The sequence below is a fragment of the Notolepis coatsorum genome (assembly GCF_963971535.1).
Source record: "Notolepis coatsorum genome assembly, chromosome: 18".
NCBI classification, from domain to species: Eukaryota; Metazoa; Chordata; class Actinopteri; order Aulopiformes; family Paralepididae; genus Notolepis; species Notolepis coatsorum.
Window position 1 is genome coordinate 80,540,059 of NC_140182.1, and position 22,497 is coordinate 80,562,555.

At 44.3% G+C, this 22,497-nt stretch overlaps 1 protein-coding gene across 1 annotated transcript in view; it reads left to right on the forward strand.

Annotated features, from left to right (window-relative positions):
• eea1 (early endosome antigen 1) overlaps positions 1-22,497 on the forward strand; it is a 180,074-nt gene that overhangs the window by 106,857 nt on the left and 50,720 nt on the right. Inside the window, exons 16-23 of the mRNA XM_084334575.1 lie at positions 389-502; positions 2,513-2,668; positions 9,315-9,454; positions 9,955-10,285; positions 11,330-11,431; positions 11,521-11,715; positions 14,060-14,242; positions 21,636-21,821. Coding sequence (XP_084190701.1) covers positions 389-502; positions 2,513-2,668; positions 9,315-9,454; positions 9,955-10,285; positions 11,330-11,431; positions 11,521-11,715; positions 14,060-14,242; positions 21,636-21,821 — 1,407 coding nt within the window. The remainder of the gene's footprint in view (positions 1-388; positions 503-2,512; positions 2,669-9,314; positions 9,455-9,954; positions 10,286-11,329; positions 11,432-11,520; positions 11,716-14,059; positions 14,243-21,635; positions 21,822-22,497) is intronic.

Consider the following 22,497-nt stretch of genomic DNA (forward strand, 5'->3'; position numbering starts at 1 on the left):
AATAGGGCTAGGGTTTAAGAGGTTAAACTTGAAAGGTCATGTCAAGTGTATAAAAAAAAAAGCATATCAAATCGCAACAATATGACTAGGCAAGCATAACAATCAATTAAAGCATGTACAACTTGATTGACAAAGGTTGGAGACCAAGGTTTTAAACTCTCAAGAATCTCAAGCTTGAAGGACTGTTGGAGTTAATTCCATGAGCTAAAGAAATTCAGATTTACCCTGTTCAGAGCAAACTCAGGGGACCTTAAAGATCCACAAAGGCATATGGCTCAACACGTTATTGTCCCATAGAATAAAAGAAAAAACGAAATAGAAGAACTGTTAATAGAAAAGTACTTTTTAGATTGAGAATGATGACGTTGTGTTGATTCCTCCCCTGCAGCTGAAGGCCAAGACTGAGATGTTATTGTCTGCAGAGGCGGCCAAAGCTGCCCAGCGGGCTGACCTGGAGAACCACCTAGAGACGGCCCAGCATGCACTGCAGGACAAGCAGCAGGTCAGGGAGAAGCACATGCAGCACAGAGCCCCTTGTTTTCAGTCTCACTGTCTCTCTGGAGGAGCACCTCTCTGTTAGAGCTGTTGGACCTGTCTCACTGTCTCTCTGGAGGAGCACCTCTCTGTTAGAGCTGTTGGACCTGTCTCACTGTCTCTCTGGAGGAGCACCTCTCTGTTAGAGCTGTTGGACCTGTCTCTCTGTCTCTCTGGAGGAGCACCTCTCTGTTAGAGCTGTTGGACCTGTCTCACTGTCTCTCTGGAGGAGCACCTCTCTGTTAGAGCTGTTGGACCTGTCTCACTGTCTCTCTGGAGGAGCACCTCTCTGTTAGAGCTGTTGGACCTGTCTCACTGTCTCTCTGGAGGAGCACCTCTCTGTTAGAGCTGTTGGACCTGTCTCACTGTCTCTCTGGAGGAGCACCTCTCTGTTAGAGCTGTTGGACCTGTCTCACTGTCTCTCTGGAGGAGCACCTCTCTGTTAGAGCTGTTGGACCTGTCTCACTGTCTCTCTGGAGGAGCACCTCTCTGTTAGAGCTGTTGGACCTGTCTCACTGTCTCTCTGGAGGAGCACCTCTCTGTTAGAGCTGTTGGACCTGTCTCACTGTCTCTCTGGAGGAGCACCTCTCTGTTAGAGCTGTTGGACCTGTCTCTCTGGAGGAGCACCTCTCTGTTAGAGCTGTTGGACCTGTCTCACTGTCTCTCTGGAGGAGCACCTCTCTGTTAGAGCTGTTGGACCTGTCTCTCTGGAGGAGCAACTCTCTGTTAGAGCTGTTGGACCTGTCTCACTGTCTCTCTGGAGGAGCACCTCTCTGTTAGAGCTGTTGGACCTGTCTCACTGTTGGTCTGTTAAATGCAGCAAGAGAAGGAAGAACCTTCATCTTCAGAGTCAGTTGGAGGGCGTTCAGATGTTGGAAGCATCAAAGGAAAAAGCAGTTTCTCCTAGTTCAGAGCAAACTGGAAGGAACCCTAAGAACCAACCATTCATTTGGACATTTAGATTAGGTTCCAAAATTCCATTCCAACAGTGTTGTTGTGATGTAAGAGGGAGGTTTACCAATAAGGGCTTTAGAAATAAACAAATACGGCGGTCAGGTGGCGTAGCGGAGATTGTGCTCGTCACCAATGCAAGAGGCTGCGGTCTCGACTCCCGGAGAGTCAGCATTGCCTTGGCTCGGGCTGATCGCTATACTAACTCGTTTGGCTGAGTTAGGGGGAGGGAAGCTGTGGGTGGGTCCTGGGCGTTGTGGACAGCGACCGCTACAGTTCGGTCGGGGCGCCTGCTCAGCGAGGGTAGGATCTGGAGAGAGGTAGTGCGACCTTCCACACGTTACTCTCCCGGTGAGAATCTGCGCGGCCAGGCTGGCTGCCGGCTGGCTGCACATGCGTCGGAGGAAAGCATGTTATTGTGACAGTCTCCGGCTTCTCGGACCAACAGTAGGGGAAAGTGCGCAACAACCAGGAAGGGGGTTGGGAATTGGCATAACGACTAACAGTGGGATGGGAGAAAAATCGGAAAAAGAAGGAGGGGGAAAAAGATAATAAAAAAAAAATAAACAAATACCAATGATAGTTACGCCTTTCAACCAGAGAAGTTGATGATGATGTTGATCCAGTCCTTTCTCAGCACAATCCACACTGCTCCTCACGCTTGTTTCGGCTACTTAGCCACAAACCAACGCAACGTCAATGGGGTCGAGCTCCTGTCTGTACAAGCTGACTGAAGCTCACTGAAATCTACTTGCGTGTGCACTGTGGAGTACATTTCAGTGAGTGTCAGCCAACTTGTACAGACAGGAGCTTGACCCCATTGACTTTTCTTTAGGTTGTGTTTAACAACCTGGAGCTAATATGAGGGAACATCATTGGTCAGTAGGAAACAGGGCTAGGATTCCACACAAATCCTTTAACCTCTCCTCTCCTCTCCTCTCCTCTCCTCTCCTCTCCTCTCCTCTCCTCTCCTCTCCTCTCCTCTCCTCTCCTCTCCTCTCCTCTCCTCCCTCTCCCTCCTCTGTAGGAACTGAGTAAAACCCAGAATAAGATGGAGGCTCAGGGCCAGCGGCTCCAGGAGAGGCAGGAGCTCTGTGTCCAGCTGGAGACCAGCCTGAAGGAGTGCAAAGACAAACTGCTGACCTCAGAACAGCGCGTAGAGCAGCTGGAGGGACACTCTAAGGTGCGTGTGAACCCTGTGGCGTGAGGATGCTTGATGTCCTGTCTAGTAATTGATTATGTGTGTACTCATGGTCCTGTGTAGGGACATTTTACAAAGTGAAACATGAGCGAACCTTCGTACTCTCTTTTACCACTATGTACTATGTTTCTATCCGTATACTACTACATAGCATACTAATATGTCTATACTACTATCTACTATGTACTATACTGTACTTATACTACTACCTATCATGCTAATATGTCTACTCTACTACCTACTATGTACTATTCTACTATCCCTATACTACTACCTATCATGCTAATATGTCTACACTACCTACTATTTTACTATCTCTATACTACTACCTATCATGCTAATATGTACTCTATACTACTATGTACTATGCTACTATCCCTATACTACTGCCTATCATGCTAATATGTCTACACTACTATGTTACTATACTTATACTACTACCTATCATGCTAATATGTCTTTACTACTATCTACTATGTTACTATCCCTATACTACTGCCTATCATGCTAATATGTCTATACTACTATCTACTATGTTACTATACTTATACTACTACCTATTAGGGTTGTCACGATACCACATTTTTTGTTTCGATACTATACCAATATGAATTTCGATACTTTTCCTCAAAATCAGGGAAACACTCTCAGATGTCATTATTGTTCTTTATTTTAAAACACAACAATGAACAATGACAAGAATAAATAAATTAAATTAAAAGCAATGGCATTCAAAATGCTGGAGAACTTTTTTTGCACTCAAAACAGTTGCTGTACAAGGTTTCTGAACCCAGCTTTCTCAACTGTATATATATTGGAACTTGGTCCACACAGATGAACTCCGAGACTGCCCTGTTGAGCCTTTTATCATCTTTGGACTAATTTGTGTACTTAATATGCTGCTCAAAAAAAGCTGGGAGGTTAGGTTGCTTCTGAGTGTGGGGAGTCACTCTGTGAGCCAAATGCAGCAGACTTCTGTAGTTAAAAAAAATTCAAGGGGTAGAAAAAGTATGGTTGTATTATTATTATTATACATTTGTCATAGCAGAGGGCCTAATTAGTTTGAGATACCATAACCTAGAAAACATTTTGATGAGTGAGACTGATTTTATATAATATAGCCTATCATAATCTAGAACTAGGTTATGTCATATTGTAGGCTGTTTAACAAAAATAAAATAGATTTCCGTTGTCTTTATACAGTATGTATGAACCATTAAATGGGCAATTGTCAAATGTCTCTGTATAAATCACGTTTGTGACTAAGCTATAGAGATGCACATGTGCATCAATTCATTTCTGTTGTGGGTAGGCAACATGGGATGCTGTGTTTACTAGCTTTCAGCATGGCAATTTAGGCTATGTATAGCTTATTATTAGGCTTTTCAATTTATTTTCTATTCTTGCGAATAGCATTGTGGACATTTTCTAATGCTCGTATAAGGAACTGTAGTCACGAGAGCTAGCATAGCTCATCCAATGAATGTTGGCATCAATGGCATGACTACAGTACTGATAGGAGCTACTGTAGCATTAACGTAACGTTAGTTATCATACCATACCATCGGCAATTGCAGTGAGGATCTTTATTAACGTTAGCTAGCTAGCACATTTTGCATAGAATAAACTCTGCTAACGTTAGCTTATAATATTATATTATGCTAGCAAACTATAATTCTAGTTAAAGCTAGCTAGCTAACGTTAATCAATAAAGATCCTCACTGCGATTGCCGATGGTTATGATAACTAACGTTACGTTAATGCTAGCTCTCGTGACTACAGTTCCTTATACGAGCATTAGAGAATGTCCACAATGCTATTCGCAAGAATAGAAATCTCAATCTCTCTCCATCAGAGCTCTCTCTTCCGGTAAACTAGCGCAACGTCATCACTGACAGCAGCGCTGTGCTCCAATAGGAAGGCATTCGCATGCATAAATTAATAAATTAAAGAAAAATAAAATACAGTTTTTTTCCAAACGCAGTATAGTATCATTTCGAACACTCTAGTACCGCGGTACTATACTAATACTGGTATACCATGCAACCCTACTACCTATCATGCTAATATGTCTATACTACTATCTACTATGTTACTATCTCTATACTACTACCTACTATATTAATATGTCTATTAGTCTGGTCAGTTTAGGCAGAATGGCTGCAAAAAAGTATTAACATTTGAGCCAATGTTTTTCTGTTCATTTAGGGCCTGATAAACAAAAAAATGCAAGGAGCCCAAAAGATTTACTAGACGAAGTCCCTGAAATGGCCACGCCCACTTTTTAGGCATGGAATTTTGTATCTTGGCTCCTGAAGGTCGCAGAGAGTTGATTTTGGGCTCAAAAGTTGTGGAAACACCACATTTATATTAGTGTTATGAACAAACATATACTCTAAAACCTTTACTTTTTCAGATATTTGTGATAAATCTGTGCACTTGAGCAGCTCATTCCTCTTTACTTTGCACTTGATCATACACACTATGCCAGATGGACATCCGTGTTTCTTCAGGATCTCAAAGAGCTAAAATGGAGACACCCAGAGTTGTTCAAGGAATTTCTATCAGCCTCTTTCGCAATAAACACCAGAGGTAACCGATTTTTTGAAGATTGCATGTGATTAAAAGCAGGAGCATAATATAAAGGTCATCAAGTCTGATACTGGATATGTCGATATCATCAATCGGGAAGATCAGGAATTCTTCAGGAAACTCGAACTTGCCCTACCCGAAATCCAGCGCTACCTAGCTGAGGTCGAAGGTCAAGATCTAGCACACGGACACAAAGAAATGCTGGACTCCTTCAAGGAAACGTTTTTAAGCCACACTCTCAAGGTTTACCAGGGGATCCTTACCAACCCCTTCAACCAAGCTCAGTTCATGAGGTTTAACTCATCCATTCCCTTCCCATATGTGGTAACTAAAGATGCCAGCCTTGTTTTTACAGTTGGCAAAGTTTGTTGACCAGTTTGTGCAGGAGCGATTTGTATGTTAGTGCGAAAATCTCCCGAAATGCCCTGAAACTCCCAAGTTCAGGTGCAAAAGTCCAGCTTGCTAGCCCTGCAATCAAGCCACCTAAAGGAACCTTTGCAAAGCTGAAGGAGGCCTGCAGATCAAGATAAGAAGAGACAAGGAGGCTCTTTGGTGGTGAATTCACAGGTAAATCTAGTTGATATAATTTCAAAGTGATTCAATGTTTTAGATGCAGGCAACTTTCGTCTTACCAGATTCTCGATACAGTGATGTTCAATTATTCATTTTATAAATGAATTGATTTGACAGTGCTAATTTAGTTTTGGTAAAACTATTCATTTCAATCACAGGTTTACCAGAAGCCCTGTCAACAAAGGATGGAGACATTTATCACAGCCAAAAGTCTCAAATCCTGAAGGACATCAGAGTGCAAGTTCAATCTACAGCCTCAGAGGGACTTGTGATAGATCTATCTGTGCAAGTACGAATCCTGGCGAAGTCTCTCACCAAAGGCATGACATTCCGGGACTTTGTCATCAAGGTGTTGCCAAGATTGGTCACGAGCAAATCGTATTGACATTGTGGCTGACCTCTACCAGACTATGAGCATTAACACTTTGAGTGCCAGCCACGAGAAATCTCGTTAGTTCATGCCATGCGTTGAGTGCCAAGAATGAGAAATCTCGCTATTTAATCGTAATTTTTATTATAGATTTCCATTAATTTTTCATCAATCTAGCCTCATGTTACCAATTCTTTGAAGGTTTTCTGTCTAATCAAGACAACAAGGTAGCCCTGAATTTAATGTTCGCCAGGATTGCTAAGGAACATGCATGTAACTGGAATAAGGAGTTCAGCATCACCTACGGCAGGAAGATCCTTGCAAACTTTGGCGAACATTTTGAGATCCAGCTTTATGACCGCATAGAGATGCTTGAGGAGGCTGACAACCGCATAATTTGCCATGTGATGGACATGCTAAACAAGGGGATCAATCAGTTACGGTTGGAACAGTCGACTCCGATGTAGTTGTCATCCTACTAGGGTTCACTACAAAGTTCCTGTCAGTATGTTGTGATTTGCAACTTATCGTCGACTTTGCTGTTCTGGACAAACGCCAGTTCTACTCAATCACAGAAGCACACAAGAAGCTTGGTGGAGATGTGGCTTATGCCATGCCTGTGTTCCATTCTTTCAGTGGCTGTGATTCTGTGAGCGCCTTCTTTGGCCACTCAAAGAATGCTCAATTCAAAGCCTGGATGAACCACAGTAAGTTGACAGAGCTCACTAGGGATGGGTACCGAATTCGTTACTTTTGAGGTACCGAACCGAAACACGGCGGTACTACCGAGTATCGAATCAAGTGAGATACCGAAAGAAAGAAAAACTTCCTTTTTTATTTTTATTTTTTAATTTTTTTTTCTTTCTTTTTTACTTTTTTCTTTTCATGTCAACGTTCACACGCACAATATATGCATACCTAGGATTTGACTTGATTCAACAACAAAGCAGTCGGAGCAATGACCAGCCGAAAACTGTCGAAATTGTAGTTATTTGATGTTTGGATTTTCTTTTTTTACGACTGAGGTAGGTAAATAAAATTTCTTGAGACTAAAGTACAGAAAAAAGGTACCGTTGGGTACCGGTATCGATTCACAGGTACCGGTACCGGTATCGGTTCAAATGTGAAAGGTACCCATCCCTAGAGCTCACTGCTGCATTGAGAGGACTAAGTTGCTGCCCTAGTATCGAGACTGTTAAGAACAGCATGGAAGTTATTGAACCCTGGGTAATGAGCTAGTACAACAAGGCTGGACATTACGACTGCAAGTATAGATGGACTCAGATTCCAGCTGTTCAAGCACTCAGTTAAAGATGAGCTGCGAGATCTGCCCCCAAGCGAGGATGCACTTCTACAGCATCTGTTGAGAGCTACATTCCAGGCAGGATGGCTGTGGGGGAACAGCCTTCTACAACTCCCTTGTCCACCGGTTGTTGAATGGGGATGGACTACCGATGGGGAGGAACTCTTCATCAAGTGGAGTGATGGTATCAAAAAGCTGAGTCCTTTGGATTGATATGTATGAGCCAGCTGGACAGAGATTCAGGAGACAAAGGTGAAGTAAATCGATGGTATTTATTGACAGGAACACACGGAGAACGAGGAACAGTCCTGGAGACGACCAGCCCTCCACAGGGCTGAGAGGCTCCAGAATGATGACACAACCATGGCTTTTATACTATGTGGGAGTTCCAAATTTAGGGAGCCACTGGTTAATAATGGATGATCCAACAGGCTTGGCATATAAGGTAGTCTAAGGATGAATCTGGTTTGCTCCTCTCACTGGCCTGTGGCCGGAGGCCCGATACAGCCATGCATGCACTGGTCATTAGGTCACACCGATCATCAGGTCAAAGTATTTCTGGGTGCATGGCCTGGGTGCCTGGCTTGGCTTCGTCACCGGACCCTACAGTCACATTCCAAAGTGGGGGAGACGATTATCATGATTTGACCAGAGGAGCTTAGATAGAATAGCTTAGAAGATATTAGATATTAATGAAATATCTTACAGGAGCACAGTTTCCGCAGGAGACACATTGCCTCAGGTAACAGGGGTGTGCAGCTGCAGATCTAATAAATGCACCTCATGTTCTTGTGCTGGCAGGGGGATGAAATGTCTCATGTATTGCAAGTGTTTGAATCCCGTGTGATGGGATGTGTGATGTGTTCAAATAAAGTATTTTAGGACTTCAAGTGGTTTGCTTTGTTTCTTGGGTGGTTGTTGGGGTCCTCATCTTCTAACAAAGCCTCAACCTAAACACTAGTATGCCCCATGAGTAGATTTAGAACTTTGGCCCAAACTAACTGCATGGCCTTCATGAGCAGATTTGGCTGAAGTGGCTTGGGCGCTGATCAATTCAGAGGTTTTTCATGAATATCTCAAAAAGTAAAGGTTTTATGGCATATGTTTGTTCATAACACTAATATAAATGTGTCATTCCCACATTGTTTGAGCCCAAAATCAACTCTGTGCGACCTTCAGGAGCTTAGATACAGAATTGCAGGTCTAAAAAGTGGGCGTGGCCGTTACAGAGACTTCGCCTACCTAATTATTTGGGCTCCTTGCATTCTTTTTCTTTATTGGACCCTAAATGAACAGAAAAACATTGGCTCAAATGTTAATCATGATTTGCAGCCTTGACCCCATATTTGCCCCAAACTGACCAGACTATATACTACTATGTACTCTGAGTGTAGCACTCAAGTTCAACACTGTTTGATGAATAATCTTACTGATGCTTAGCTGCATTTACATTTAGTCATTTAGCTGACGCTTTTATCCAAAGCGACTTACAACTTCTGTACGACAAGTCATCAGGAAGGGCACAACTCTTATCAGCTGAGTAACAATGTTCATCAAAGTGTTGAGTGCTACAGTGTAGGTTAGTTTATTAGGACTAGTGCATGACAGTAAGGTTAGTTAGGGTTCGATTTTCTTTATTCTTATTTTTTATTTCAGATAATGCTGCGAGAGTTGTTCCCTTCCTGCTCACTTGTACATAACTTGTAAGTCGCTTTTGATAAAAGCGTCAGCTAAATGTAAATGTACATGTACATTTATATATAAATATGTGGTATTCTTATCTGTAACAGAAAGTGGAGGCACAGGCAGCGGAGCTCCAGGCAACACGGGACCAGGCTCAGCAGGAGGTTCAGAAGCTCCAGAAGGCCGGGTCAGAGGTCAAGAGGAAGGCCAAGGAGCTGGAGCGCTTGCTGGGGACTGAGAAAGCTGGGTGAGACACGCTGGGTGCTTCAGACGGATGATAAAACATGTCGTAGACCTGGAGATGAGGAGAGGAGGGACGTGTCCAGTGATACAGTGTAGTATGACCTTGAGACAAGTGGCAGTGTATGAGCCAGGACCGCAAGAATTAAAGGAACGCGCAGACATTATGGGAAATGTGCTTACCGTCTTCTTCAGAGTTGGACAAGAAGATAGACACCAATTTCCTCTCTGCGTTCAGAGGAATCGTTCTCTAGAGCCAGTGGTAATGTCCCTGACCATATCTGTGCACATAGGGATATTTTTATTTTGTTTAAATTATATTTAACATACGTTTCTGCATTGTAACTATCTTTTATGAGACAGTGAGTTCATAATTTTTGTTTATACCATATAAAAGTGGTAACAATCCCTTTTTAGATTGTTGGCATTTTTTTTTTACCTTGATTGTTCTCGTATATAGCAATGGATTTGCCTTAACTTTTTATTTCGTGAATTGTCTTTTTAAAGCGCTGCGGCGCTACAGGAGGAGCTGAAGAAGAAGACGGCCGCCCTGGGCGAGAGCCGGCAGCAGCTGGAGCAGTACGAGCAGGAGAAAGCCGCTCTGCAGGGCAACCTCAACACGCTGACCCAGGAGGGACAGGCACGTCAGGCTGAGCTGGACAGGAAAGCCCAGGGCTTGGCCGCGGACCTCCAGAAGGCCCGGCAGGAGAAAGAGACCCAAGGAAAGGAACTGGCTGCTACTAAAGACAGCTTGGCCAAAGCCAGCAAGGCACTGAAGGAGAGTCATGGCCAGCTGGACAAGGAGAGGAAGAGCGCCAAGGCTGCCATGGAGGAGAAGGTGGGTTCAGAGAGCTGGAAGGTTGAGTTCAGAGAGCTGTAAGGTTCAGAGAGCTGGAAGGTTCAGAGAGCTGGAAGGTTCAGAGAGCTGGAAGGTTCAGTTCAGAGAGCTGGTGGGTTCAGAGAGCTGGAAGGTGGGTTCAGAGAGCTGGAAGGTGGGTTCAGAGAGCTGGAAGGTGGGTTCAGAGAGCTGGAAGGTGGGTTCAGAGAGCTGGAAGGTGGGTTCAGAGAGCTGGAAGGTGGGTTCAGAGAGCTGGAAGGTGGGTTCAGAGAGCTGGAAGGTTCAGAGAGCTGGAAGGTGGGTTCAGAGAGCTGGAAGGTGGGTTCAGAGAGCTGGAAGGTGGGTTCAGAGAGCTGGAAGGTGGGTTCAGAGAGCTGGAAGGTGGGTTCAGAGAGCTGGAAGGTGGGTTCAGAGAGCTGGAAGGTGGGTTCAGAGAGCTGTAAGGTGGGTTCAGAGAGCTGGAAGGTGGGTTCAGAGAGCTGGAAGGTGCAGAGAGCTGGAAGGTGCAGAGAGCTGGAAGGTGCAGAGAGCTGGAAGGTGGGTTCAAAGAGATGGAAGGTGGGTTCAGAGAGCTGGAAGGTGGGTTCAGAGAGCTGGAAGGTTCAGAGAGCTGGAAGGTGGGTTCAGAGAGCTGGAAGGTGGGTTCAGAGAGCTGGAAGGTGGGTTCAGAGAGCTGGAAGGTGGGTTCAGAGAGCTGGAAGGTTCAGAGAGCTGGAAGGTGGGTTCAGAGAGCTGGAAGGTGGGTTCAGAGAGCTGGAAGGTGGGTTCAGAGAGCTGGAAGGTGGGTTCAGAGAGCTGGAAGGTTCAGAGAGCTGGAAGGTGGGTTCAGAGAGCTGGAAGGTGGGTTCAGAGATTGTATGTATTGTCATTATACAGCACAAGTACAGTACAATGAAAATATGATTGGCATCCAACCAGAGTGCAATAGTAATATACAATGTACAGGTGCTAATTGGATATATCCTGTGGACCTAGTTATGCCTCTTGTGGTGTTTTATGTGTAAACAAAGTGCTACATATGATCAACCTCTCTACACCCTTCAGGAGAAATCTCACGAGAAGGCCAGACAAGAGCTCCTGAAGAATGCAGAGAACACCACCAAGGACACAACGGAGCTCAAAGAGCAGATGCAGAAGATGAGAGAGGTAAGAGAACCCACCGTAGATAAAGCACAACTGTAACTAATGAATTAAAGTCTTAGAGCCAAATCTGCTGTTGTGTCGACAACTTCCAGGCAGAGAAAGGTGCAAGGACTCAGATGGCCGCGCTGACGGAACAGCAGTCCAAGACCCAGGGGGCGCTGAGGGAGAGGGAGGCGGGGCTGCAGCAGCTGCAGGCGCAGGTGAAGACTGTCCAGGGCTCCTTCGACCAGGAGAAGAAGAGGCTGGAGGGCCAAGTGACCGAGCTGCAGGGAGCCCACGCCAAGAAGGCAAGCACTGCCCACCGCCTGCTACAGGGTTACATACAGGGTTACATACACGGTTACATACAGGGTTACATACAGGGTTACATACAGGGTTACATACACGGTTACATACAGGGTTACATACAGGGTTACATACACGGTTACATACACGGTTACATACAGGGTTACATACACGGTTACATACAGGGTTACATACAGGGTTACATACACGGTTACATACACGGTTACATACAGGGTTACATACAGGGTTACATACACGGTTACATACACGGTTACATACAGGGTTACATACAGGGTTACATACAGGGTTACATACAGGGTTACATACACTGTTACATACACGGTTACATACAGGGTTACATACAGGGTTACATACACGCTTACATACACGGTTACATACAGGGTTACATACAGGGTTACATACAGGGTTACATACAGGGTTACATACAGGGTTACATACAGGGTTACATACACGCTTACATACACTGTTACATACACGGTTACATACAGGGTTACATACACGGTTACATACAGGGTTACATACAGGGTTACATACAGGGTTACATACACGCTTACATACAGGGTTACATACAGGGTTACATACAGGGTTACATACAGGGTTACATACACGGTTACATACACGGTTACATACAGGGTTACATACAGGGTTACATACAGGGTTACATACAGGGTTACATACAGGGTTACATACAGGGTTACATACACGGTTACATACACGGTTACATACAGGGTTACATACAGGGTTACACACAGGGTTACATACAGGGTTACATACAGGGTTACATACACGCGCGCGGTTACGCACACACGATTACGCACACACGGTTACACACACAGTTACATACACAGTAACATACACAGTCGCATGCACGTTACATACAGGGTTACATACAGGGTTACATACAGGGTTACATACAGGGTTACATACATGGTTACATACAGGGTTACATACATGGTTACATACAGGGTTACATACACGGTTACACACACGGTTACACACACGCGGTTACGCACACACGATTACACACACACACGGTTACACACACAGTTACATACACAGTAACATACACAGTAACATACACAGTCACATGCACGTTACATACACAGTTACACATGGCGACGTGTCGGACGTGTCCTAACTGCTCCCGATGTTTGCCTAAGTTGTCGGTGTGTGAATGGGTGAGGCATAAGTTGTAAAGAGCTTTGGATAAAAGCGCTATATAAATGCAGGCCATTTACCTATTATCTATTATATAACTATATATACACTGCTGCTGCACGTACTCTGGTGCAGTGTGTTACTAGTACGGTTTGGACCATGTATTGTATACCATCATGCTAAACCGAGGTCCTGACTGAATTCGGTCGTTAAAGAACCCAGGACTCCTATCGCAAAGAGTAGGCGGTTCCCCAACTTTCCCGGCCAAATTCCCAATCAGGTCTCCGACATCAAGGCCACCTAATCATACCTCCCCCTTAATTGACTGATGTCAATCCCTGTCTCCTGAGCCATTCAGCCATTGTGTAGTGTGATGTGTGTATGGCAGCCATTGAGCCTGCATAGCCCAAGGTTGGGTGCTACCAGTGGTGGTGAAGGAGGCAATTTCCACCCTACATTGTGGGGAGAGCTTTGAGTGTCTAGAAAAGCGCTATATAAATGTAATGATCATTCATTCATCATCACTATTACTACTGTCTGATTAAATCCTGCCACTCACTACTGTTCACTATTACTACTGTTATCACTATTATCATTATTACTTTACACTTTGTTCTATGTTCTATTATTATTAAGATAGGATAAGATATTCCTTTATTTATCCCCTTGTGGAAATGTGGGCGTCATAGCAGCATGGGGGAGGGGGGAGGGGAGGTACTGGTATGGGCATGGTAATAGAAGAAATACATAATTAGATCTGAATATAAAGAAAAATATGAGGAAAGAAAAAAATAAAATTTCCCCAAGGGGATTAATAAAGGAACACTTGTTGTGATTATTGCATAGTATAGTTAGTAACAGCAAGTATAGCATAGGGACATAGAAGTAAAAACTGTATATTGTATAGTAGTGTACATAGGACCCAGTGCCTTTAAGTGATTTATTAACATGTCTATTCTATTTATTTTATTACTATTATTACTATTGTATTTTTGCACAATCGTAGCGGGCATGGCCAACCGCATTTCACTGTATGCCCAGCCCTGGTATGTATGTGATGAATAAACTCTTGAATCTTGCATAGTTATTATACTGCATGCTTACCTTTACTTTGTATTATGCCCGTGTGTGTGTGTACATGCTCACGGACGGTGGCGCCCCCTGCAGGTGGAGGAGGAGGGCAGGCTGAAGGAGCAGGTGTCGGGGCTGAGCCAGGAGCTGTCCTCTGAGAGGAGTCGAGCGGAGGAGCTCCAAACGGCCTTGGAGCAGAGCACAGAGGGCCTGACCGAGCTGCAGGCCAACTACTACGGCAAGGAGTCTGAGGTGTCTGCACTACGCCAGGACCTCAAGGTGAGACGCAGCAGAGCGGAGGTCCGTGACACAGTGTCTGACATGTTGATCTGCTAGGGCTGCAGGCAGAGACCTCAGGGTGAGACGCAGCAGAGCGGAGGTCCGTGACACAGTGTCTGACATGTTGAGCTGCAGGCAGAGACCTCAAGGTGAGACGCAGCAGAGCGGAGGTCCGTGACACAGTGTCTGACATGTTGAGCTGCAGGCAGAGACCTCAAGGTGAGACGCAGCAGAGCGGAGGTCCTTGACACAGTGTCTGACATGTTGAGCTGCAGGCAGAGACCTCAAGGTGAGACGCAGCAGAGCGGAGGTCCGTGACACAGTGTCTGACATGTTGAGCTGCAGGCAGAGACCTCAAGGTGAGACGCAGCAGAGCGGAGGTCCTTGACACAGTGTCTGACATGTTGAGCTGCAGGCAGAGACCTCAGGGTGAGACGCAGCAGAGCGGAGGTCCTTGACACAGTGTCTGACATGTTGAGCTGCAGGCAGAGACCTCAGGGTGAGACGCAGCAGAGCGGAGGTCCGTGACACAGTGTCTGACATGTTGAGCTGCAGGCAGAGACCTCAAGGTGAGACGCAGCAGAGCGGAGGTCCTTGACACAGTGTCTGACATGTTGAGCTGTTAGGGCTGCAGGCAGAGACCTCAAGGTGAGACGCAGCAGAGCGGAGGTCCTTGACACAGTGTCTGACATGTTGAGCTGCAGGCAGAGACCTCAAGGTGAGACGCAGCAGAGCCGAGGTCCTTGACACAGTGTCTGACATGTTGAGCTGCAGGCAGAGACCTCAAGGTGAGACGCAGCAGAGCGGAGGTCCTTGACACAGTGTCTGACATGTTGAGCTGTTAGGGCTGCAGGCAGAGACCTCAAGGTGAGACGCAGCAGAGCGGAGGTCCTTGACACAGTGTCTGACATGTTGAGCTGCAGGCAGAGACCTCAGGGTGAGACGCAGCAGAGCGGAGGTCCTTGACACAGTGTCTGACATGTTGAGCTGCAGGCAGAGACCTCAAGGTGAGACGCAGCAGAGCGGAGGTCCGTGACACAGTGTCTGACATGTTGAGCTGCAGGCAGAGACCTCAAGGTGAGACGCAGCAGAGCGGAGGTCCTTGACACAGTGTCTGACATGTTGAGCTGTTAGGGCTGCAGGCAGAGACCTCAAGGTGAGACGCAGCAGAGCGGAGGTCCTTGACACAGTGTCTGACATGTTGAGCTGTTAGGGCTGCAGGCAGAGACCGCACTGCGATTTCTGTTGAATCTCAGTAAATAAAAGGACAAGAATACCAGGGGTTTTCAACATTCCTGCCTTCCAAATTGATGTCTCGCATGAGTGTGCTAAAGTTTTTTGGTAGGTATTTTTGCAGACCACTGCCATAGTTTTTATTTATTTAACCTTTATTTAACCAGACAGGTGAATTAAGAACAAACTATTTACAATGACAGCCTGGTGAGAGGACAAAAGGGCCTCTCGAAGGGCGACGGGGAAAGAAAATAAAAAATAGAAAAGAGACAGATAATACATACATCACAGAGGTAAGGGAAATAATTTAAACACGCATCAAACAAACAACCAAATAAAATGACTGTGTAATAGGGCTAAGCCCAAACGTTTTTTTTTCTTTTTCTTTTTACAAAATGTCAGAATAAGAATCAAGAATCAAGAGGTGTGATATATATCAGAATATCACAGTACTATGTTGTGTTTACAATAATTTAAAAGTCACGCACGAACACAGACACAACAGTCTAGTCGAAATGAGGAGGGGTCACCGTCATACTATACATTATCAGGAAATGAATCAAAAAAAGATGGAGAGAGAGAGAGACTCACTCACCCGTCTTATTTCATAATACAACGTTTCCGAATGGACGTTTGGATTACCAAGTGTATGCAGTGATGCTGAACTTTCCCAGCGGAACACAAGTTACTTAATGTTACACAGGTATGTTATGCACGTTAATTAAACTACCGGTCCGGTATGCACGTTTAGATGGCAGGAGCCGTCGGCCAACAAAGATGTTGTTTCAACAAATGGATTCACAAAATGGATTACCATCCAAACGTTATTGAAGCCTCCTGTGACCAGTAAGTAGGGATGCACCGAAATTTCGGTCACCGAAAGTTTTCGGCCGAAAATGGCCAAAAATTGCCTTTCGGCTTTCGGCCGAAAGAGTTTTTTCACACTGTACAACTGTACAAGCAAAGCTGTACATTGGAATATTGACAACCATACTAGGTAATTTACTGTACATTGGAGGGGGTACTTTTATATAAAATGCTTACTGTAGCCACTACAGTAACATCATTAAGTCTGCTATAAGCTATTCTCCCTCTCATGTGTGCAGATCTTTATGCAGTTTTAAAGCACATTGGCTTTGTTCTGAATGCACTTTGTAGTTATCCTACAGAGAAAAGAAAATGCACTTGACTTGGAATGAATGTACTGTATGCATTCAGAAGTGCTGAATAAATGTTTTATGGACCCATAATAGTGATTCTTTATTATTTAAGTTAAGTTTTGCCATAATCATATATTTTTCCATAATCAGGTAGCTGAACAACATTGGTAAAAAAATCTATTCTATGAATCATTTTCGGCCTTTCGGCATTCTGTTTTCGGCCAACTGTTTCCTATTTTCGGTATTGGTTTCGGCCAAGAATTTCCCATTCGGTGCATCCCTACCAGTAAGTAAGTACTACTATTTTTAATAACCGCAAAAGTATGCACATATGTTCTACGTTATATGCGTAAATGTGTAAATGTCCCTAAAGTTTTTTTTGCATGATTAAAAACGATGGTTCGAACGTCTGTTCGAAAAACCCAGCCAAAGTTCGAATCCCAAAAACAGGCTTTGGGAACAGCTCTAGTGTGTAATACATGAAGCAGAAAAGACACATTACAGTTAAAAGGCTGGGTGACAGTTGCAGGTGTGTGTAAACAAGTAGTGAGGGGGATACATTTATCCATTTTCAAAGTATTTAGCATCTTGTTCGAGCAAATTGGAAGGAGCATTGACCAAAGGAAGTGTTAACACAGGGAACATCTAGCGTGATATGGTGAGCAGCTCTGGTGTCATAGGGAGTAGATGACAATTTAAAATTTAGCTTCCATCATATCTGAAAATGTATCTCAATCACCACATTTGGCTAAATGGCCATCTCTCTTCTTCTTTTTTTTAAGTCTTTGCTTGGTTATGTCCTTTAAAAATTTATACGAGTCTTAAATGTGAGTCAGTGCTTCATGAGTGTTGGCAGCTAATCTGGCGCAGGACAGGCTGAGCATGTGTGTGTGTGTGTCTGAGAGAGGAGATGTTGTCTGTCAGGTGTAGATAAAGCCTGTGGAATTAAGGATAAGGCTCGTGGATCAATGGCTCCAGAGACTTAACTGCAAATGTTTATCTACTAACATCAATGTCGGCACAAGCTGCTCTATTTAGTTTTGAGGGAGACGTTTGGAATTTTTTTTTGTAACTGAATAAACAAACTGTCCGACAAGGGAAACTGGTTCCTGAAATACTTTCAAACCTTTATTTCAACTGGTAGGACACTGAGGTTACAAAGACACAGTTTATCAGCAATTTCATACATATAGGCACAATAAATGTCATAAATGTCTTGATGAATTGAAAATGGAGGACCCTTATGTAAACAAGACGAAAGTATTTTTCTGGTCTGCATCCTCTTACAGTTGTTAGTATTGAGCTGTACTGTATTGTACCCATTCTGCTATCTGTTAACTCATTCTCTGCCATGCTGTTTCCGGGATATGGCTATGTGCTGCCACGCATTAAACTAATGGAGTCAGTCACCTTGTTTGCAGGGCTATAACTATATTCTATATTGTAGCTATGGATGCAATACTATGGCCCATTTGACATCGAGTATCTATCGTTCAAGATGTGAAAAAGAAATAATTTTTCCATCCATACATTCCCGTTTTATACCATGGTGAATATAAGTATGGTTTTAGAGCGGTTTAGGGTAATTCCTGGGAGGCTAGTAATAGCCCGCAACGTGTATTATATTAAATCCATTGGCATTTCCTCCCTACACACGCTAGAGTAAAAAATTTAAATGCATATGATCGGTATTATCATTATTATGTTCCATCATGAATGCATGAAAGGGGGGGGGGTCGTTTCTGATTAATTGATTGTCAATAATGGCATTCGTTAGTACAACAACATACGCTGATCAGGGCGATGGCTATGAAAACAAGGCACAATCAAGCTGAAATTGACGTTAAATTGCTCTTACCTGTGGGCGGTGGGATTCCAAAAAGAATATTCCAATTATTTGATTGCCATCTGGTAGATAGTATGTCCATTTGGCCCAGGACATAACCCACCACAGCATAATGAATCAGGGGTCCAGAAAACGATTCAATGCGATCGGGTGAAGCCCTGGTTCACGTTATTAGAAAATTGACACATTAACACTTTCAGTGCCGGCCGTGTTTTCCTTTTTACCCCGTTGAATGCCACCATCCACGGCCAATGTTAACGTTAATATCGCCTAATCTATGTTTTAAATGATTAAATTATGTGTCTAATCTGCCAGTCGCTTATCAAAGACTCATTTTCCAGTCAACATTGGCAAGGCAGATTGTATTTTTATCGCTTCATTTCCGTTTGATAGCATTTTGAAAATCACCCGTTTTCCGGGGAAAAACAACCCATGCCTATGATAATCGCCTTTTACTGGAATATTCCAGAACGTTGTCATTTGTCGGCCTATTTATGAATCGTTTTCAAATAAACGCTAGATGATCGATAGTATATGTGTGCGCACGCACGCTCGTGCCGTGCGCTGATAATCGCTGCTCTTATTTTCTCATGGCTTTTACAGTCAAAACAGCCATATCACATATCACATAAACGCTTATATATCCGTGAAAACGAGTCTGATTATCCTAACACTGATAACATAGATTCCTTACCTGAGGTCAGATGGTATCCAAATGGTTTATTCCAATTTCCGATCGCCATTCGAAAAAATCGATAAATGTATTGATCCATCGTGTGTACAGTATAACACATGATCCGCGCGGCTCAGAGGCTCCAGAATTAACTCTGGTAGATCCCGGCTGCGTCAGTGAGAAGTAAAATGTGGAGTCAGAAATCCGTTCTCCCATTCACTTTCATTGAGTCCATTCCAAAAGGGTGATTTACCATCTGGGAGACGATAGGGGGGCGCTTTTTTCACATCTGAGCGCCGGCGGTCCCTGGATCTCCAACGGTAGGCTTGCATGATGCAATATGATTTCAGATCGCTAATAAAAAAAATTAAAAAGAAATACCCGAGAATACTCGTGACCGTGGCATTCAACGGTCGGGGCGTAAACCAGAGAAAAGCCGTGAGTGCAGTGGCGGCTCGCCACTAGGGGCGCTCGGGCACCGACCCCCCTGGTTAACCCTGGTTAAAAGAGAGATGAACAAGAAATATTTTTTTTGTTTTTTGTTTTATAGCCCTATAAATAATATAAACATGTTTAAAATGAATAATATTTACTCATTTTAAGTGTTTGTGTTTCCAATGCACAATATAACGTTAATAATATCAAATATAAATAATCGTTTTCCTGAACAGGAAGTGACTCACGTTCCGTTACCGTAGCCGCATTTCTCCTAGCCTTATTTCTCTCGTCTCGGGCTAGACGCAATAGCGCTCTGAGTGCGCGTCCACACCGTGCACTGTTTCATCGCTGTATCCGTCGCAGCCAATCAGTGCATAACGCGCTGTGCGTTGAAATATGATGTTTATGATGGAAGCCGGGCGCGATTTGAAGCGGTCTAAGCCAGCAGCCTTAGCAGCGTCTATAATTTCCGTAGCCGCATTTCGCGGAGACGCTCTCTGATTGGCCGACGTCAGTTTCTGTTGTGTAACTTGTGTTGTTGTGAGATGCAGCTATTTGTCTTAGAGCGTGACGGCAAGTTCTTTCGACGGTTAAGCTTAGGCACTCTTTCAAAGTTGGTTAAGGTTAGAGTTTGTCTTAGAGCATGGCGATAGAACGCCAGGTATTTTGCAGTCTGTTCGACGCGGAAATGGGCGGCTACGTGGCGTAGTGGGCAAGGCGTTCGCCACGAATGCGGAGACGCTGGGCTCGCCTGTTCGAGCCCAGCGCTCCACATTGCTTTCAGTTTAGCTGGTCGTTCATACTAATACACATTGGCCGTATTAGGGGGTGGGAAACTGATGGGTGGGGATCGGGCGTTGTGGACAGCGACTCCTACAGGTCGGTTGGTGCGCCTGCGCAGTAGAATCAGGAAGTGTCGGGGGCAGCGTGAGCCTCCCACGCGTTACTCCTCGCCACTGAGAGATCGAGCTGCGCAGGTGAAAAGATGCGACTGCTGTTACCTCAAGTACCGGAGGGGACTTGTGCTATGTATGACTTAGTCCACATTGCAGCCGTCTTGTGGGAGGCAAGAAACAGGGGAGGGTTGAATTGGATGATACGAAATTGGGATGGGAGAAAATATAGAAAATGGGAGAAAAAGAGGATAAAAAAAAAAGAAATCATCACAGTACTTGTGTTGTGTGGTGCTAAGCTAACACTTGGCTAACAAGAAGCTATAATATGGCGGATGCAGTCTGGACAGTGGTCTGGATATACATCAACAGTCTGGGACTGTGGAACAGTGGATTATACACTCAAGCCCTCCTGCCCTGGACGTTTAAACTAAACAGTGAGTCTCTCTCTCTCGCTCTCTCTCTCTCGCTCTCCGAGAAATGCGGCTACGGAAAGTATTGACGGTGCTGCCTTGCTGAGATGATAATAGCGCTTCAAAACGCGCTGCTGTGTTGTGAACTATAACATTAATTTAGCTGCTGCTGATGCATAATGTATGAATGAATGAATGGTGAGTTGTTTAAAATGACAACATATACATGTGTTAATTATTTTATTGGATTGATCCGAGAGACAGAGAGAGAGATTGCTCCAGAGCATTTATTAACGTTACATTTTCAACTCGACCTAACGTGAACCTCCTGCGACCACCCAACAGTAGATAGTACGGGCCGCCACTGCGTGAGTGGCATACAAAGTGTTAATGAGGCTTCTCCCCCAGCCGGCGTAGGAAACCTGTCTGACTCTCTCTCTCTCTCTCTCTACACACATCTCTCTCTCTACATCTCTCTCTCTCTCTACACATATCTCTCTACACATCTCTCCATCTCTCTCTCTACACGTCTCTCTCACTCTCTCTACACATCTCTCTCTCTACACGTCTCTCTACACATCTCTCTACATCTCTCCATCTCTCTCTCTACACGTCTCTCTCACTCTCTACATGTCTCTTTCCCTCTACATCTCTCTCTACCCCCCCCCCCCCTCTCTATCTCTCTCTCTCTGTCTCTCTCTCTCTCTCTCTCTCTCCTCCCCTTTCTCTCTCTCTAGATGTCAGATGAGAAGCTGGGTCTGGCCCAGGAGGAGCTGGCAGCTAACAGGACCCAGCAGAGTGGGCTGGAGGCTCAGGTCCAGGATCTGAAGACGAGCCGGGCGTCTCTGGAGCAGGAGGCGTCCAGATGGGACGAGAGGCTCAAGCAGCAGGACCAGACTCTGAGGGAGATGCACACAAAACAGGTCTGACTGCAGACAGACACACACATACAGATATACACACACACACACACACACACGCACACGCACACATACATACATACATACATACATACATACATGTTGTATATTTCCAGAGCTTTATTCCTTGTTGCACCATACACCATACTGAGACACAACATACAGCATGAACAGGAAGTACTACATATCTGTTTACAAGCAGAGGGTGGTATTGACTGATAGTGCCATCTAGTGGTAAGGTAAAAGTACTGTATTACAACACTCCCACTTAATTTTACAATGGCATTCAAGTAATAATAATAATAATAATAACTTTATTTGTATAGCACTTTTCATACAGAGGTTGCAGTTCAAAGTGCTTCACAACAGTAAAAAATACAGGCATAAGCGAGCATAAAAAGATAGACGGGTAGAATCACAGTGTTTCACATTAGGATCTAGCATCCCAATAGGCTCTCCGCTTACAGTTTTCAGTAACACAAATAGTAAAAATAGTTTAAAATGATTCAGTTTAAAAATAGTAAAATAAAAATAAAATAAAATAAAATAAAAATTATAAAATAGAACGGACATAAAAAATACAGGCATGAGCGAGCATAGTAAGATATGGCTACTACAGCCAGGACACAGTTAACCTGGTTCTACAATGCTACAGCCAGGACACAGTTAACCTGGTTCT